This window comes from Cyrtonyx montezumae, unplaced genomic scaffold (assembly GCF_038088225.1).
Source record: "Cyrtonyx montezumae isolate F1298 unplaced genomic scaffold, pur_monq_1.0 scaffold_3, whole genome shotgun sequence".
NCBI lineage: Eukaryota > Metazoa > Chordata > Aves > Galliformes > Odontophoridae > Cyrtonyx > Cyrtonyx montezumae.
In genome coordinates this window covers 94967796-94983558 of record NW_027072034.1, presented here as the reverse complement: position 1 = coordinate 94983558, position 15763 = coordinate 94967796, and the positions used below count along the sequence as shown (strand labels likewise).

At 40.5% G+C, this 15763-nt stretch overlaps 2 protein-coding genes across 2 annotated transcripts in view; one reads left to right on the top strand and one right to left on the bottom strand.

Annotated features, from left to right (window-relative positions):
* The window catches only part of ITPR2 (inositol 1,4,5-trisphosphate receptor type 2), a 255879-nt gene that overhangs the window by 187929 nt on the left and 52187 nt on the right, over positions 1 to 15763 (bottom strand). Inside the window, exon 10 of the mRNA XM_065742442.1 lies at positions 2430 to 2474. Within this exon, the coding sequence (XP_065598514.1) occupies positions 2430 to 2474 (45 nt within the window). The remainder of the gene's footprint in view (positions 1 to 2429; positions 2475 to 15763) is intronic.
* LOC136052921 (carbohydrate sulfotransferase 14-like) lies at positions 3367 to 12529 on the top strand. Its single transcript, XM_065743397.1, has 2 exons — positions 3367 to 3381; positions 11675 to 12529. Exons 1-2 carry the CDS (start codon positions 3367 to 3369, stop codon positions 12245 to 12247), a joined length of 588 nt encoding a protein of 195 aa, XP_065599469.1. The 3' UTR covers positions 12248 to 12529.

Here is a 15763-nt window from a genome sequence, read left to right as displayed (position 1 = left end):
GTAAAATCTCCACAGACAACCACTTTTTATCATCGGCCAGTTTTGATTAAATGCTCAATGGAAATATTTGTCCAATCAGATTTCTCTGGTCTTGGATCTTAGTTGAAAGAAACACACAGGAGGATTAAGCCAAACTGTTAGAGAAGTCACCTTTAGCGTTCATGTTCAGATCACTCGTGTTCTTCATTATCCAGACCAAGGAATATTCAACTACGAGAGCTGCTCCAAAGGTAATGCCTCCTATTCTGTTATGTTGGTCCACAATGTCAGAGGCGGATGCTGGTGGTACGACAGTAGAGGCTGAACCCTCCCACCAACATTCTGTTCTATTTTATAATCACAAGACAGGTGGCAGCAGAGGGACAGTGGCAAAATGACATCTGACATGTAATAAAGCAAAGGTGTGTAATTGAATACCTTCATGTAGAAAACTCTGCACCTATTGACATTCTCTGACACTTGCTGAGCGTTTATGGAAACCAAACAGTGGATGTGAGCACAGTGAGGTGGTGGGCACTGCATTTCAGCAGTGGTGACAGCAGTGTGAAAGACAAGCCACCTTCCAAATGGCCGTGCAGATTTTTATGAGTGCAGCATGCAGCTCTTGTGCATCACTGGTGAAAATGCATAGCTAATGGTAGCAGTTACACTGAAAAACTGTTTTGCAGCTGAGAATTTGCTCTATCAAATAGCGTTCTTGTGCTTTTCATACCTGTTGTAGTTTCCATAGAAATAAACAGGAGGCATTACTTGGAGTGACCTACGTATTATAGATGAAACTAATAAAATTGGACATCCTATTCTATATATAAATTAATATAGCACAGCATAATACCTTTGAACTCTGTGATAAGGACCTAAGATCAACACTATACATGCTTTCATGAGTCTGAATTCAAATTAGCTCTGTTCTTGTTTTCTGGGCTGGGTGCTTTTCTTGTTTTCTGGCCCACATGAGGCTAGAACACGGAACCTATATTCCAGATGTGAATCTTTTAATTTTGATCCAACAGAAAGCAAGTTTACACACAGACTGCTCTGCAAATTGAGTTTGAATGTCTTAAATAGGAAATAATTAGGAGATTTGATGAAGGAGGTGCCACCATGGCATGAACTAAATTGTTAAGGCAACTGAGCTGTATGTAACCCCAGGTACACTGTTCTAAGAGCATGAACCCAAGCACTTCCTGGCAGGCACCCTACTCAAGAAGATATTCTAGAGAATATCTCATTTTCTGTCAGAAACCTTCAGGGGGCTTCAAACGTGATTCCAAAACAGAAGAGATACAACTCCTAGAACTCCTGTATTTGCACAAGAGAGAACTTTCATTTCTCTGGCCAACTTAGCTCCTACTGCTGTATTTCTATTTATACCGAATACCAGTGAAGATGGAAAACCAATGTTCCCAACTCCTACAACAGTCTCCATTTCTTTTTAAATTGCAGAGCTGGAGGCATATGATTATGTAAGAATCTTGGTTTTCATTACAAAAAAAAAGTACAAAAAATTCTTCCCCATGCAGAGAAAAACTTGAAAATCTGTCCTTTAAAAGAACAAAAGCCAGAAGGCCAGCAGAAAGAAATTACATTTATTTTTTCTAAAATCTCAGCATCTTCAAGGCAATCTCATGAATGTGATGAAGGAATGATTCTTTTGGGATTATTTGTTTAAGATTCCCTCAGTTTTATATCCGTGTCCTCCACACATTATAAACCACAATACCCTGGTCTTGCTCAGTTAGAATTATGAGCATGCTCTTAGCACTGTAAAAGATAAAGTCTTTTGCCTGTAATAGCACCAGACTGCCTGGAAGCATCTGTCTTCTTGTCCAACCTACTCACACTGCAGCAAAGACAACTTAGGTCGTTAAGAAAGTATAGCGCTAGAGTTGCCTACTGTGCAGCAGGGCTCAGCCTAAGCCTGAATATCTTCTCACATGTATTCAACACAGGTAATGAAAAGAGTCTCAGCATATTCTTATATTTAGAGCCATGCCTGACTAACAAACATGTCCCAGGGAAGCTCATCTCCACTAGCAGAGCCTCTGAATTAGATTTGGTACATAAATAACCAGACTTACTTACCCCTGATTTTCTTGCTAAAGAGAGTGGACCTTTTGCCATGAGGTAGTATCTCTAATGTAATAAGTATTAACAATTTCGTGCCTGTAGTCACTAAGCAGAACTGACTTCAAACTATTCCTAATTTGTTGCAAAATTTGAATAAGCTTCCTAACATTTTCCATTTACAAAAGGGAAAACTTTCTGTAATGACAGTACTGAGTTGCACCCTAGCTTATACATGACACAGAAGACAACTCAGTGGTTGTGACACACTACTGCAGGGAAAGCTACAAAGGACTTCCACTGGTTGGGCATTATTAGGCTAACAACATAGTTGTTACATGCAACATATGAATTCCACTTACCAAAGCTTTTCCTTCATTATTACCTTCTGGATAGCGTGGGTTAAGCTGAAAAAGAGAAGAAATTAAAACTATCTTGACAGCTCTCACACATTTCAGACTTTGGGAGACGGATTGGTTCAGTTATTTTATTACATGTTCACCCTGCAAAAGAATTATGAAGCATTTAGAACTAGTATAGCAATGAGACTATGAGAATTAGCAATTTAACTTCTGGATGACTTACTGACTGTGTCCTCACTTCAGAAAAGTGAATCTTACAATCAAGCTTGTTAAGAGAAGACTTTCAAATAATAATAACTAAAATAAAAAAGAACAATGGAGAGAAAGCACAGTTACTATTCTAAATATAGCAAATTACGGTCATGCCTACCAACACACAAACACTTACAGGACTGACCTTGAGCAGTTGTATTGAGATAAAAATTAAAATGCTTCGTGTCTAAGATTTTATAGAACAACAGTTAGCTCAGAATTTGAAAACCTATTTGAAACAGAAACGGCAGGTGTCACTACATACAAGTGTTTAATTATTCTGTGATTCTGTTTAACCATTATTAAAGTATTTCCAATGTCATCCCAGGATTATCAAATATTAATTAATAACTAAAGCAGCATGAGATGCCTGGATGAAAAATACTACTACTAAATGTAAAGTATTGCTATTTAACAGTGTTTAATATGATTTCACTTTTGACGAGGAGAATATGTAGACTAGAAGATGAAGAATTATGTAGGAAGATATATACTCAAATAAACACACACACACCCACATACTGGCTGCACAAAAATGTTTCCTGATTTGACTTGCATAATGAAACACTTCTACCTCAATATTTGCCACATTCTCTGACACAGGATATGCCTCCAACGGGTTGAAAACGTTGAACTAGAATTATTACTTACGAAAGGTTATTTAGTTTTTAAGCAACAACAACACATGTACATTTTACAGGTAAGTACAGTCATTTTCTTGGCACAAATTTGGCATTAATAGTGTGGAAGAGCCAGAATCGAATTGCACAGGGCAAGCTGAATAAATTCCAGTAATTCTTATTAAGGTTACACAGAAAACTGTTGTGAGGAGTTCTTTATCAAGTCTAGAAGGATTTTATTACTACTCTACCCATTTATGTCCCCCTAATCAAAAAAGCCATCTCCTTTCTACTTAATAAGCCTCAAGAAAAGAGGAAAACTTTTAGACACTCCTGAAATTGCCAAAAATCTCTTTGCTTTCTATCATGACTTGGTATGTTAACACATACAGGGACATAGTATTAATTCTCCTGCCTTCAATTCATTATTCACATTAGCCACTGTGTTATCTTTACAAATTTATTTTGCACAGCCTGCTTTCATCCCTTCGTTAACATCCATCCCAAATCTTGTGTTTTGCACCTCCATGACATTCCCACACAATCTCCTGCCTCAGCTCCCATCTACTTCTATTATAAAGCAACAAGAATGGGAGATGAATACGAAACCACAGACAACTAGAAGTTACATGTTGCCCAGAGAGGTTGTGGAGTCTCCTCTGGAGATGTTCAAGGCTTGCCTGGACGCCTACCTATGCAACCTGGTCTAGGGAACTGCTTTGGCAGGGGGGTTGGACTAGATGATCTCTAGAGGTGCCTTCCATCCCCTACAATTCAGTGATTCTGTGATACACATGTACATATGCACACATAAAAAAATCTTCCTATAGTTTTGGTTTCTTCATTAGTCTTCTCACACTTCTTTCAGCATTATTTTTGTTCACACAGCATTTTAAAATAATTTGAGTAGCCCATTAAGACAGTTAAACTTTGTATTTTTGGGCCTCCATCAAGAGCAGAGAGAATCATCAGGCAGTGCAACTCAGACACTTATAGCCACATACAGTACCCTTTCAACACAGGTAGAGAGAAGGAACAGAAAGAATAAATGTAATCGTACCTTCAGATTCTGGTAGTTACAAGCAAGCCACAGAAATTCTGTGTTATCTCAGTTTTGTCACTAGACTCAGCACAGAGAGCTGTGTACTGAGGACTAGATCTTCAGTTGGAATAAATCTATGATGTTTCATTAAAGTAGTCACGTGAATATGATTATCTACTCAGTATGAAGTGAGCCCTAAGGCTTGCTACTCTTTAACTGTGAACTGTGTGCTCCCAACATAATGATGCTTCATTAAAAAAATATATATGTCAACAACAGGAGAAACTTGGAAAATCTCTCTCCTGCACTACTTCTTGCCTACTTTAAAAATGACTGAATAGACTGCCTTCTAATTTTCAAAATAGTTCACTTTTGGGCATAGGAAGACAGAAGGCTCAAGTGAAACAATAAACAGGACAGAATGCAGTTTTAGCACTGACGTTAATGGCCCCCTTTTCAATCAGCAGCTGTCATTTTCTTTTTAGCTGAGGTTGTTGGTGTTGAGCATCTGTAAAAATCACTGCATGTTAACATCATTAATCATCTGTTATCTTATGCTATAAGTCTCCACGTAGAGAGGTGTAAATCATGTAGTATTTTAAGTCACATTACACCTGTCCTGAGTCCTTTTCAGTATCCAAGTACAACAGAATAAGCTATAGATACAGTGGTGGCCTTAGCTCTCCAAAATCTATTGCTTTTTCTGACCAGTATAAAGTCACCTCTACACTCTTACATGAGCCTCCTAACAAAAGAATCCTTGAAAATAACATTAATATTTGTTCCAACAAAAGAACTCTTAAAAATAATATTTGTTCCTTGTTGCTAATGAAATCAAGTAAAATTATTTAGATATTAAGAAAGTAAATAAGACTAACACACTAAAATGGATCTCATTTAAGTCTAGCAGTTTTCAAGCTTTTTGTGGTCATTGGACTTACTGAAGTTGCAGTGTTCCCAAATTGTACCCAAAACACTGTATATTTCAGTCAATATATAGAAAGAATATGACACACTGCAAACTGCAAAGCTCAAGCAAGCATAATTGTATAAATCATTGTAGTGATTTTTAAAATTTTTAAAAATTTAATTCAATTTTTAAAACTTTTTTTGTTAAAGTTTTATTTCTGAAAGCTTTTTTTCTGATGCAGAATAATTCAGAAATTCTAATCCTCCAAGGCATCTTTTTCAACAAACTTAGAAATAGATATTTTTTACCTTCTCCTGGGAAGAAAAGGAAAAAAAATCACAAACAAGAGTCCAGTTCCACCACATCTGACAACAAAACAGTATCAAAGACCTTGAAACTCATCTTGTGTTACGGCAAGCTCACGAGACTCATCATATCGTCCCAATGTTCACTAATTATGTAAGGCAATTCAGTAAATGAGTGAATAGCAGTGGCTATATGCTGGTAAGGGGGGTGCAATCTGCATCAAGTAAAGCAGATTGCACTAGTAGAGAGTAACTAGGGAAGGGTGAAGGAAAATTAACGAAAAACTGAAATGGCCATATGACAAAAAGCAATGGAGTCTGTGTTGCTTAAATATTACTCCTGAATAGCTGGGTCAAGGTAAGTGTTGTACTTCTGCTCATCATTCACTCCACTGCCATGCAAAAGGCCAGCTCTATTACATGGATTTTACAGTTGGGCAAGGCTGATATAACCGTCACAGCTCAAATGACAATGATACACAACACCACTGACATTCGGTCTTTTTTATTTGCTTATAAATATGAACACAGATCCAACTACAAATCATCCAGACCACATAAAATCCCCTAAACTCCAGAAAAATGGGGTTACCACATTATCTTTTATGATTTAACATATATGGACCAACAGTGAACACTGAGTTATGTGCTACACAAGGTTTTTCTTATAGGTTCATAGGTACATTAGGTTGGAAAGGACTTACAAGATCATCTAGTCCAACCATCCTCCTAATGCCATCCCTACCCACAAAACCACTAAATCAAATCCCTCAGCACCTCATCTAAACTCTTCTTGAACAGCACTAGGGATGGCGCCTCAACCACCTCTCTAGGCAGGCCATTCCAGTGCCTGACCACTTATTGTGGCCAAAGTGCAGGACCCAGCACTCGGCCTTATTGAACCTCATCCCATTGACCTCAGCCCAGCTATTCAGCCTATCCAAATCCCTCTGAAGAGCCTCCCTTCCCTCAGGCAGATTGACACATCCTCCCAACTTGGTGTCATCTGCAAACTTACCGAGGGTACACTCAATCCCCTTATGATGAGGCCCTATCAACAGTAGTTATGGTAAGTAACTGCAAATGAAATTTGTGTTGTATAGCATACTGGAAACATCTGGGAACTAAATCTGGCTTGGACTGATTCCACTGGGGAAAAGAGCTAAGTGGCCTACCAAACTTACCAGCAAAAAAGGACAGTCAATACTTTGAGAAGGCTCCCATAACCACACAAGACCATATTTCAAAAACTGAAATCATTGACTATGTCTGCATTTTTAAATATGATCATCATCCTGTGAAGTCTGCATAGGAGGGAGATGCAACTTTCAACTGTATGTGTTTGTGTGTTACTTCTGGTAGTCACTGCTCAGTAAATGCAAGTGCCCAGCTAATCCTGAGAAGTATCCTGTTAGATCAAGTGCCACAAGTCACAGACTCTGTTAATTCCACTGATCATTAAAGGTGGTCAAATTCATACCTTAATTTTTTCAATACTAAGAGTTCACATTGCAACTTCTCATTAATATGCTATTTTTTGTTGCTGTTGTTGCTTTTTTGTGTGGTTGATGGTTGGTTCACTTGGCATCTACACATAGGAGACACGTTTTACAGTTCAACAATGGAATTAAAAATCTCAGTCCATATTGTAGGCAAACAATTTAGCCTTTCACTTTTATATGGGATGCTAGCTTCTTAGGCAGAGAAATGTATAGAAAGTACCCAAAAAGGATCTTTTCAGACACTCATTTAGTTAAGAAAGAGAGAAGTTTGGAGAAAAATACTCATGCTTATTTTAATCAAATTTTTGTTGACTAGGTAAAAGATATTTAAAATAACTCTTTAAAGAAAGAATTAGGCTATCATATTTCAGCTAATTACTTATTAATTACTTGATTAAAACCGTTATTAGTCAAAGAATAAAAGGTTTACATTCAACACAAGAACAGTTTCCATTCCATTTGATAACTATCCTGTTAACACAGTGCCTCAATCAATGAGGTCAAATGGTTAGAGGGTGAAAAAGCCACCACAAAAAAATAATTCAACTTCTCAAACTTTTCTTCTTCATAAGACTTACTCGGCTCTTTGTTGTGTCATGCTGATTAGCTTTCATTAAATCCAAAGGACTTTTGCACAATTTCAAAGACTTACACGGTATTCAAAGAACTCTTGCCACCTTATTAACTTGCTGGAGAAAGAGTGGCTACAGCTCTAACTAGATATTCCATTCAGTATAGCCACAGCATCTGGCACAAGGTTCCTAATAATCATGTGAGTAAAGTTTAAAACCTGAAAAGACCATTTATTTCAGGATTGCATTTTGCTGCTGCTTTGCTTACAAGCCCTGCCTTAGCAGATCAGATGAGTTTCCAGGCAGCCCTCAGAGAGAGGAATCTTTCAATTGGCTTCATGCACAAGCCAAGTGGCAACAGACAGTGTTGGGAGCCCCTGTGAGGGTGAATTATCTGCTAGTCAAATACAGGAAAGAGAATTAGCTCTGACAACTTTCTGACCCAATTGTTCACCCTTGTTGTAAGAAGAAAGGATAGGTCATCTTGAAGGCATTTTTAGTGATGTAGCAAAGGCAGTCCAATGCTTATGGTATGCCTAATTCACAACTGATTTAAAGGTCACATGCTAGTGGCAAAAACTAGAGCTGTCTAGGAATATAGTTCTACTTTAGGCCAGGAGAACATACTGTCTGGGAAATCCCTTTCCTTCTACTGAGATTTAAGGAACCTGACCACTGATGCTTAGCCCCACATAGCAATATCCCACTCTGCAAAAGAATCCAAAAAGAAGAAAAGCATGTAAAAGATCCTTTAGTCTAACTTGAATGCTGGGCCATACCCTCAGCAGGAGTGGTAATCTCAACACGCGCCACATGAAAAAGCATTCTGAATATTAATATCCTATATGACTATCAGCAGCCTTCCCAGAAATAACTAGGGCTGATTGAACTAGATATCACTGAAATTTTTAGTTAAAAAAATAAATAAAATCTTCTAAGCCTCCATCAAACATCAAAAATAACAATGGAACAAATAAAGTTTACTAAAAGCTTCTCAATTTATCTTGAAGTAATAAGAAATAAAATGCAACGTAGGAATGACCATGTTTGCTGTTTTGGAACACATCAAAATGCAATGCCAGCAGTTGCTGTGTTTTTAATAACAGAAGCACTCCATATAATGACTAAATGACCATAAATATTGTGTTTATGTCTTCACACTTCCTTTCCTCATAAAGCTCATACACATACAAACACTGCTCAAATGCAGCCAACTTCAGGCAGGACTGAAAAGTCCTAGTTGAATACAGGCTCATAGATCAGTGCAACACCAGCTTGCTGAGAGAAAAATCTTTCCCCAGAGATCCAGATTTTTGAAGGTATACGCACACTAACAAACACAAACATTGTTCCTAATTTCCGCAGAATCAAGACAAGTTGAGCCAAGAAATTGAGCTGCATTCCCAAGGTTCTCAAAAACTTTTGAAAACCTAGCCCTGGTTTTGCTACAGGAACAGCTCCTAACTGTCACTTTAATAAGTCCTAACCAAGCCCGTGGAACAGGTCAAACTGGCTCTGTAAATCAGTAACCCGTCCTCTTCCTTTATCTCTGGATCTCTTCCATCTCTTCACACATAACTGTAAGTTATTCTGCTGTCCTTACTCAGCTTTAAAACAAAGCTAGAAGCCTCCTGTGAGACAGTGAGAAAAGTAAATAGGACACAGCGCTGAATTCACTCTGTCCCTTTGGCATGCCTTTTTCTTACAAAATCCTGTAATCCCACTGAGCAAAACAGGCTGAAATGATCAGAATGCTGTATTGACATTTAACAAAAACACCGGGGAAAAAACGACTCAAATGGAAGATTCTGAAGCAATCTTCAGGTAAGAAGGCCCCACAATACCAACTAACTAAATGCATGCACAGATGCACAAAGGACTTGGTGGATGCTGCCATCTCCTGGTACCTTCTACAGTTTACATACCGTTATCCTTGAGAAAAAGTACCCACACACCATCTCAGTTAAAGAATGTTTTCATACAGTTATTTTTCTTACTGTTTCTGAAGACAGAAGGAAATACAGAATTCACCACTATATTCTTCTCTGTGTCAGCTATGTAACAAGAGAGGTACATTTTTTCTGCAAAGGTTCGCCTCTTCGCCACCCTAAAAAGTACCATGGAGAAGCCTGTTTTGCTTCCTGAACAGACAAAATCTCTGCCAATACTCCAGTCTCCAAGAACAGGGTATGAAAATGCCTAAATTATGGCATTCACACATTTAATCTCAATTGTCTTAAAACAGTACCCCATTTTCCATCCCAGTTTAAGAATGTGAAAGAAGGAAAAAAAGGAGTCCTTAAAACTACACATTTCTCCAAGGTTCCAAGGGGCTAATTCCAATTTATGGCCTCCACTTTAAGAACTGGTTTTCTTTTATATTTTTTAACCTCAGCTAGTGCTGAGGATGTCATTACTCATACAAATCTGTAATATTTCTTAAAATCTCATTAAAGGCTTTGTTTTCAGTTCTTCTGGCATAAGATCCAGTTCTTTATGTCCTGTTCAGAAGGCAGAAAGGTATTATTTTCCATCAATAATAACTTGAACATGAACTTCACTGTCTTCACCGTGATACAAACCAAGTGTTCATTACAACAGGATTAAATGTATTACAGTTTGGCTCTGTCCATGTGGATAAATGCATATAACAGCGATATATATCATACGGCAAGCTAGTATTTTTAACACCAACTGAGGGAGACATAGTACAGAAATTCATTTAAAAGAAAGTAAACCAAGATTTATAGCAGTTCTCAATTTAAAGTGAAGAGAAACCTAGGCAATTTTGACAGAACAGCAAAGTGAGATTATATTGGAAGAATTTATTCAGGAAAGATGAGAGGAATATGAAGAGCTTTCATGGATCATTAATTCAAGGATTCTCAGCAAGCAGTTTACATACATCATAGCAAGGTGAAATACAGGGCCTTTGATGCTGGTTTTGATGCTGGCAGTTCCCACTCATCTACCCTAGCCACTCGTGCCCCCATGCCTTATCTCCAATCTGATTTTCAGTACATTCCCTGCTGTGACCCAGTCTGTGCCTGAACAACCTCAGGGATATCACGATGTGTCATGGGATCACAACAGAAAACCTGCAGAAACACGACATTTCTGCAAGCCTACACTGTCACTGAAGTGCATCTATCACTGGACTACATCTTTGGTGGTTTGAACAGCTCTTCCTGTTCAAATTAGATTATTTATATAATTGTCATGACATCTCATGCATATCTAACTCAGTACTTCCCAGGTCAACCAGCTTTAATCCTTCCTATCTTCCAAAGAGAATGCTCTAAGAATAGAGTGCTAAAATAGTCCCAAAGCTGAAAGTGTGTTTCATGTGGGATTTTACAAAAGAAGAGCTTAGAACAAAACTCCAATCAGACTTGATCCAGAAGGGTTCTGCACAAAGAAGTAAACAAAACCAGTAAGAAAGCCAGAGTTTTCCAGTGGGGCGTACATCTGGGATGCACATCAAATGATTGCTACTTTTGCTCTGAATAAGGGTTTAGCTCTGTGACTTAGAATCACAGAATCACCAAGGTTGGAAAAGATCTCCAAACCAATTGCACACCTACCACTATTTCCTCACTAAACCAAGTCCCTTAGTACAACACCTAAATGTTTCTTGAACATCTCCAAGGACAGTGACTTCCTTGGACAGCCCATTCCAGTACCTGACCACACTTTTTGGAGAAGAAATTTTTTCCAAATGTCTAACCTGAATCTCCCCCAACACAACTTGAGACTTATGTGGGAGAAGAGGCTGAATCTCACCTTGCCACTAACTCATTTCAGGAAGCTGCAGAGTGATAAGGTCTCTCCTGAGCCTCCCCTTCTCCAGACTGAACAATCCCTGCTCTCTCATAAGACCTGTGCTCCAGACCCCTCACCAACTTTGCTGCCCTTCTTTGAATATGCTCCAGGGCCTCAGTGTCTTTCTTGTAGTGAGGGGCCCAAAACTGAACACATTACTCAAGGTGCACTCTCACCAGTACTGAGTACAAATGGATGAGACATCACATCACACCACAAGAGTGACCTGGTGTTCCTGGGGGACATGAGGCCCGACGAGATCAACTACCACCTGAAGAACTACTACAAGTTCATCTTCGTGAGGAACCCAGCCGAGAGGTTGCTGTCGGCCTACAGGAACAAATTTGGGGAGATCAAGGAGTACCAGCAGAAGTACGGAGTGGAGATAGTCAGGCGGTACCGGAAGAACGGGGGGAAGTCAGTGGGCGACGACGTGACCTTCTCCGAGTTCCTCTGCTACTTGCTGGATGAGGAGGTGGAGAGGATGAATGAGCACTGGATGCCCATCTACAACCTGTGCCAGCCCTGCGCCGTGCGGTACGACTTCATCGGCTCCTACGAGCGGCTCAAGGAGGACGCCAACCGTGTCCTGGAGGAAGTTCAGGCACCATCCTTCGTCCGCTTCCTGGAAAGGCAGTCATGGTACAAGCCCGTGACGGCGGAAACGCTCCACTACTACCTGTGCAACACCCAGCACCAGCTGATAAAAGAGCTGCTCCCCAAGTACATCCTAGATTTCACTCTCTTTGCCTATCCCCTTCCAAACATCACCAGCGAGTTCTGCAGGCAGTGAGGCGTTTTTTGGCTTCAGGGTCTGGTGTAAATTCTGCAAGGGTTGAGCTAAGACGGCAGTGAAGCGTTGCAGTGAGGCAGGGGAAGTTCAGGTTGGATATTAGGATATACTTCTTCTCCAAAAGAGTGGTCAAGCTGCCCAGGGAGGTGCCGAAGTCACTGTCCCCAGAGGTGTCCAAGAGATGTTTAGAAGTTGTCCCAAGGGACGCGGTTTAGTGGGGAAATATTGGTGGTAGATGGACAGTTGGACTGGGTGATCTTGGAGGTCTTGTCCAGCCTTGGTCGTTCTATGATTCTATGATGATTTCTGGGCTCCTGCTGGCAGCACTGTATCTGATACAAACCAGAATACCATTGGCCTTCTTGGCTACCTGGGCACACTGCTGACTTACGTTCAGCCAAGACCCTCAGGTCTGTTTCTTCCACTTGGTCTTCCAGCCACTCTGCCCCCAGCCTGTAGAGTTGCCAGGGGTTTCGTGACTAAAGTGCAGGACCCAGCACTTGGCCTTGTTAAACTCCATCCCACTGACCTCAGCCCAGCTATTCAGCCTATCCAGATCCCTCTGAAGGGCCTCCCTTCCCTCAGGCAGATTGAGGCATCCTCCCAACTTGGTGTCATCTGCAAACTTACTGAGGGTACACTCAATCCCCTTGTCCAGGTCATCTATAAAGATATTAAACACAACAGGCCCCAGTATCAACCCCTGGGGAACAACACTAATGACCAGTAGCCAGCTGGATTTAACTCCATTCACCACCACCCTCTAGGCCTGGCCCTCCAGCCAGTTCTTTACCCAGCAGAGTATGTCTGCCAAAAATAGGGGCTGCCAACTTCCCCAGGAGAATACTGTGGAAGACAGTGTCAAAGGCTTTGCTCAAGTCTAAGCAGACTACATTAACAGTCTTTGCCTCATCCTTCAGGCAAGTCACTTGATCATAGAAGGAGACCAGTTTGGTTAACCAGGACCTGCCTTTCATGAAACAATGATGGCTGGGCCTGATCCCCTGGTTGTCCCACACATACCATGTGAACTCACTCAAGATAATCTGTTCCATAAACCTTCCCTGGCACACTGAGGTCAGTCTGACAGGCCTGCAGTTCCCCAGACCCTCCTTATGACCATTCCTGTAGATGAAGTCACATTGGCAAGCCTCCAATACACTGGGACCTCTCCGCTTGACCAAGAACACTGATAGATAGTGGAAAGTGGCTTTGACAATCACCTCTGCCAGGTCCCTCAGCACCCCTCAGGTGGATCCCATCTGGTCCCATGGACTTCGTGACAGTCCAGGTGGAACAGCAGGTTCCTAAGTGTTTCTACCTGAACCATGGGGGATTTATTCTGTTCCCCATCTCAGACTTGCAGGTCAGGGGCTGGAGTACCCCGAGGATTTGTCTGACTTTTACAGAGAGATGTAAAGAAGGCACTGAGAACCTCAGCCTCTTCCTTATCCTCAGTGGTCACATTCCCTGCTGCATCCAGTAAACGATGGAGATTCTCCTTATCTGTCCTCTTACTGTTAATATACTTGTAAAGAAGTTTTTTGTTCCCTTTTACTCCAGTGGCCAGGTTGAGTTCAAGCTAGGCTTTTGCCTTTCTTATTTTCTCCCTACACATCCTAACAACTTCTTTGTCCTCTCCCCCAGTTTTCCCATCCCTTCTTTCACAGGAGGTAAATTCTCTTTCCCTCCTGGTGCCTCAGAAAGAGCTTCCTGTTCATCCATGACAGTCTTTGACCTCACTGACTCATCCTACAGCACAGAAGGACAGCCTGCTTTGTGCCTTTAAGACTTCCCTCCTGAGAAGCATCCAGCCTTCCTGGACTCCCCTTTATTCTTCAGGACTCAATCCTAAGGGACACCCCCTACCAAGATCCTGAGCAGAAGATACAGTTGTCTCTGAGGCTTCAGTCCTACGGTGGTCAAAGAAGTCCTGGAGAAGTCCTTAGTAAATGAACCACAGTACAAACCAGAAAAAGTATGTTTGGTTCTGCTATTACCTCTGAGCTTACTGCTTCAACCTATCGCACTGGGCAGCTAGCTTGTTCTCAGCCTTCTCTCCCTTGTCTAGAAGAGTTTCAGAGCATTTATTACCTTTTACACATAATTAGATGAAACAACCCAATGTTATAGCAACATGCTCCAAACACCAGTACTCAGTGCAATCTCTTGGAAGACATGATTTGATCACTTGTTTATGACAACAACTTTATAGAACCAAATAAGGTAAACATTAAGGCTGACATGATATCTGCATTATCTTAATTCATTTAGTATAGTTAATTCTGTGTTAATGACAATCACCTCACCAGGTTTACTGCCTTATCTTGCCAGGGTACCTAATAGCTCCAATCTTAGTCTATTCATAAAAATAAAATAGAATTATCACAGAATTTTTCTTACAAATTCTGCACTGTCTATGACTATGTACATGTTCACAATGTTCCACAGGAACTGTACTCTGGTTTATCTGCTCCTGGAATATCTGAGATTAGCATGAGATTTGATGCTTGCACATGTATTCTGTGACTATTTTAGCAATATCCATACCACCAGAGAAGTTGAACATGAAGTTACATTTACCTTGCATTTCTTTGCGTGCATACATATACACATGGACACACACATTTGTTTGTCACCTTCATACAGGAAGTGTTACTAGTTACAGTATAGCTTATCCAGTTCAGAAATCACAGAACCGGGAGCTGTTACACACATTGAGAACAACATTAAATGTGCATGCTTTGTTTGAGTACAGTCAACAGGTTGACACTCAGTTCAAGGTGACTTTTAACAATCTGAGTGACAAGAATATTGAAAAGGTTAGGTGTGGTGATGAGAAAGGCACAGCTGAATGGTCACAACTACAGCACTTGAAAGCTAACAGCAGCTCATTCACACACACACAGGGACAGATGCATATTGCACGTGGTACATGCACTAAAGAGACTTTAAAAATGCTGGAAAAGTCTTCGCTATTTTGAAACATCCCATTTTCACCTAAAAGTATGGTTCCTCTTTCAAATTACAAAACTTCACAATAAGTTGGGTCATTTTGTTGCAGCCAAGGCTGAAAAAAGAATCTTCTGCAGACCTTTCTCTAAAAGACTGCAGACTTTGTGAAGATGAAAATAAAACTCAGCAGCCTGGATCTTAGCTGGTGGCTTATTGTCTAAACCTCCTGCTACAGAACTGGCTCAGTGCTCAACAAAACCAAGTGCTTTTGACATTAACAGCAGAACTCCCACCATCTCTGAAGAAGAAGCAGAGGAAAATTTCTCAGCTGAATACTCAATTCCACCTTTTAATGATTTCAGTGTTTTTGGAATGTCTGATCCAGTGGCTTCAGATTTCCAAATGTCAGACACAGAAGAGACGTTACCACCAGATTCCAGATGTCCCAAGTCTTACCACAAAACATGAAACCCTTTCTTCAGCATAGCCACCTCGCGTCTTAAGTAAGAGGCTGAGAGCATACCTGCATCTGATGTGTCAGAGCATTCCCACAGGAGAACG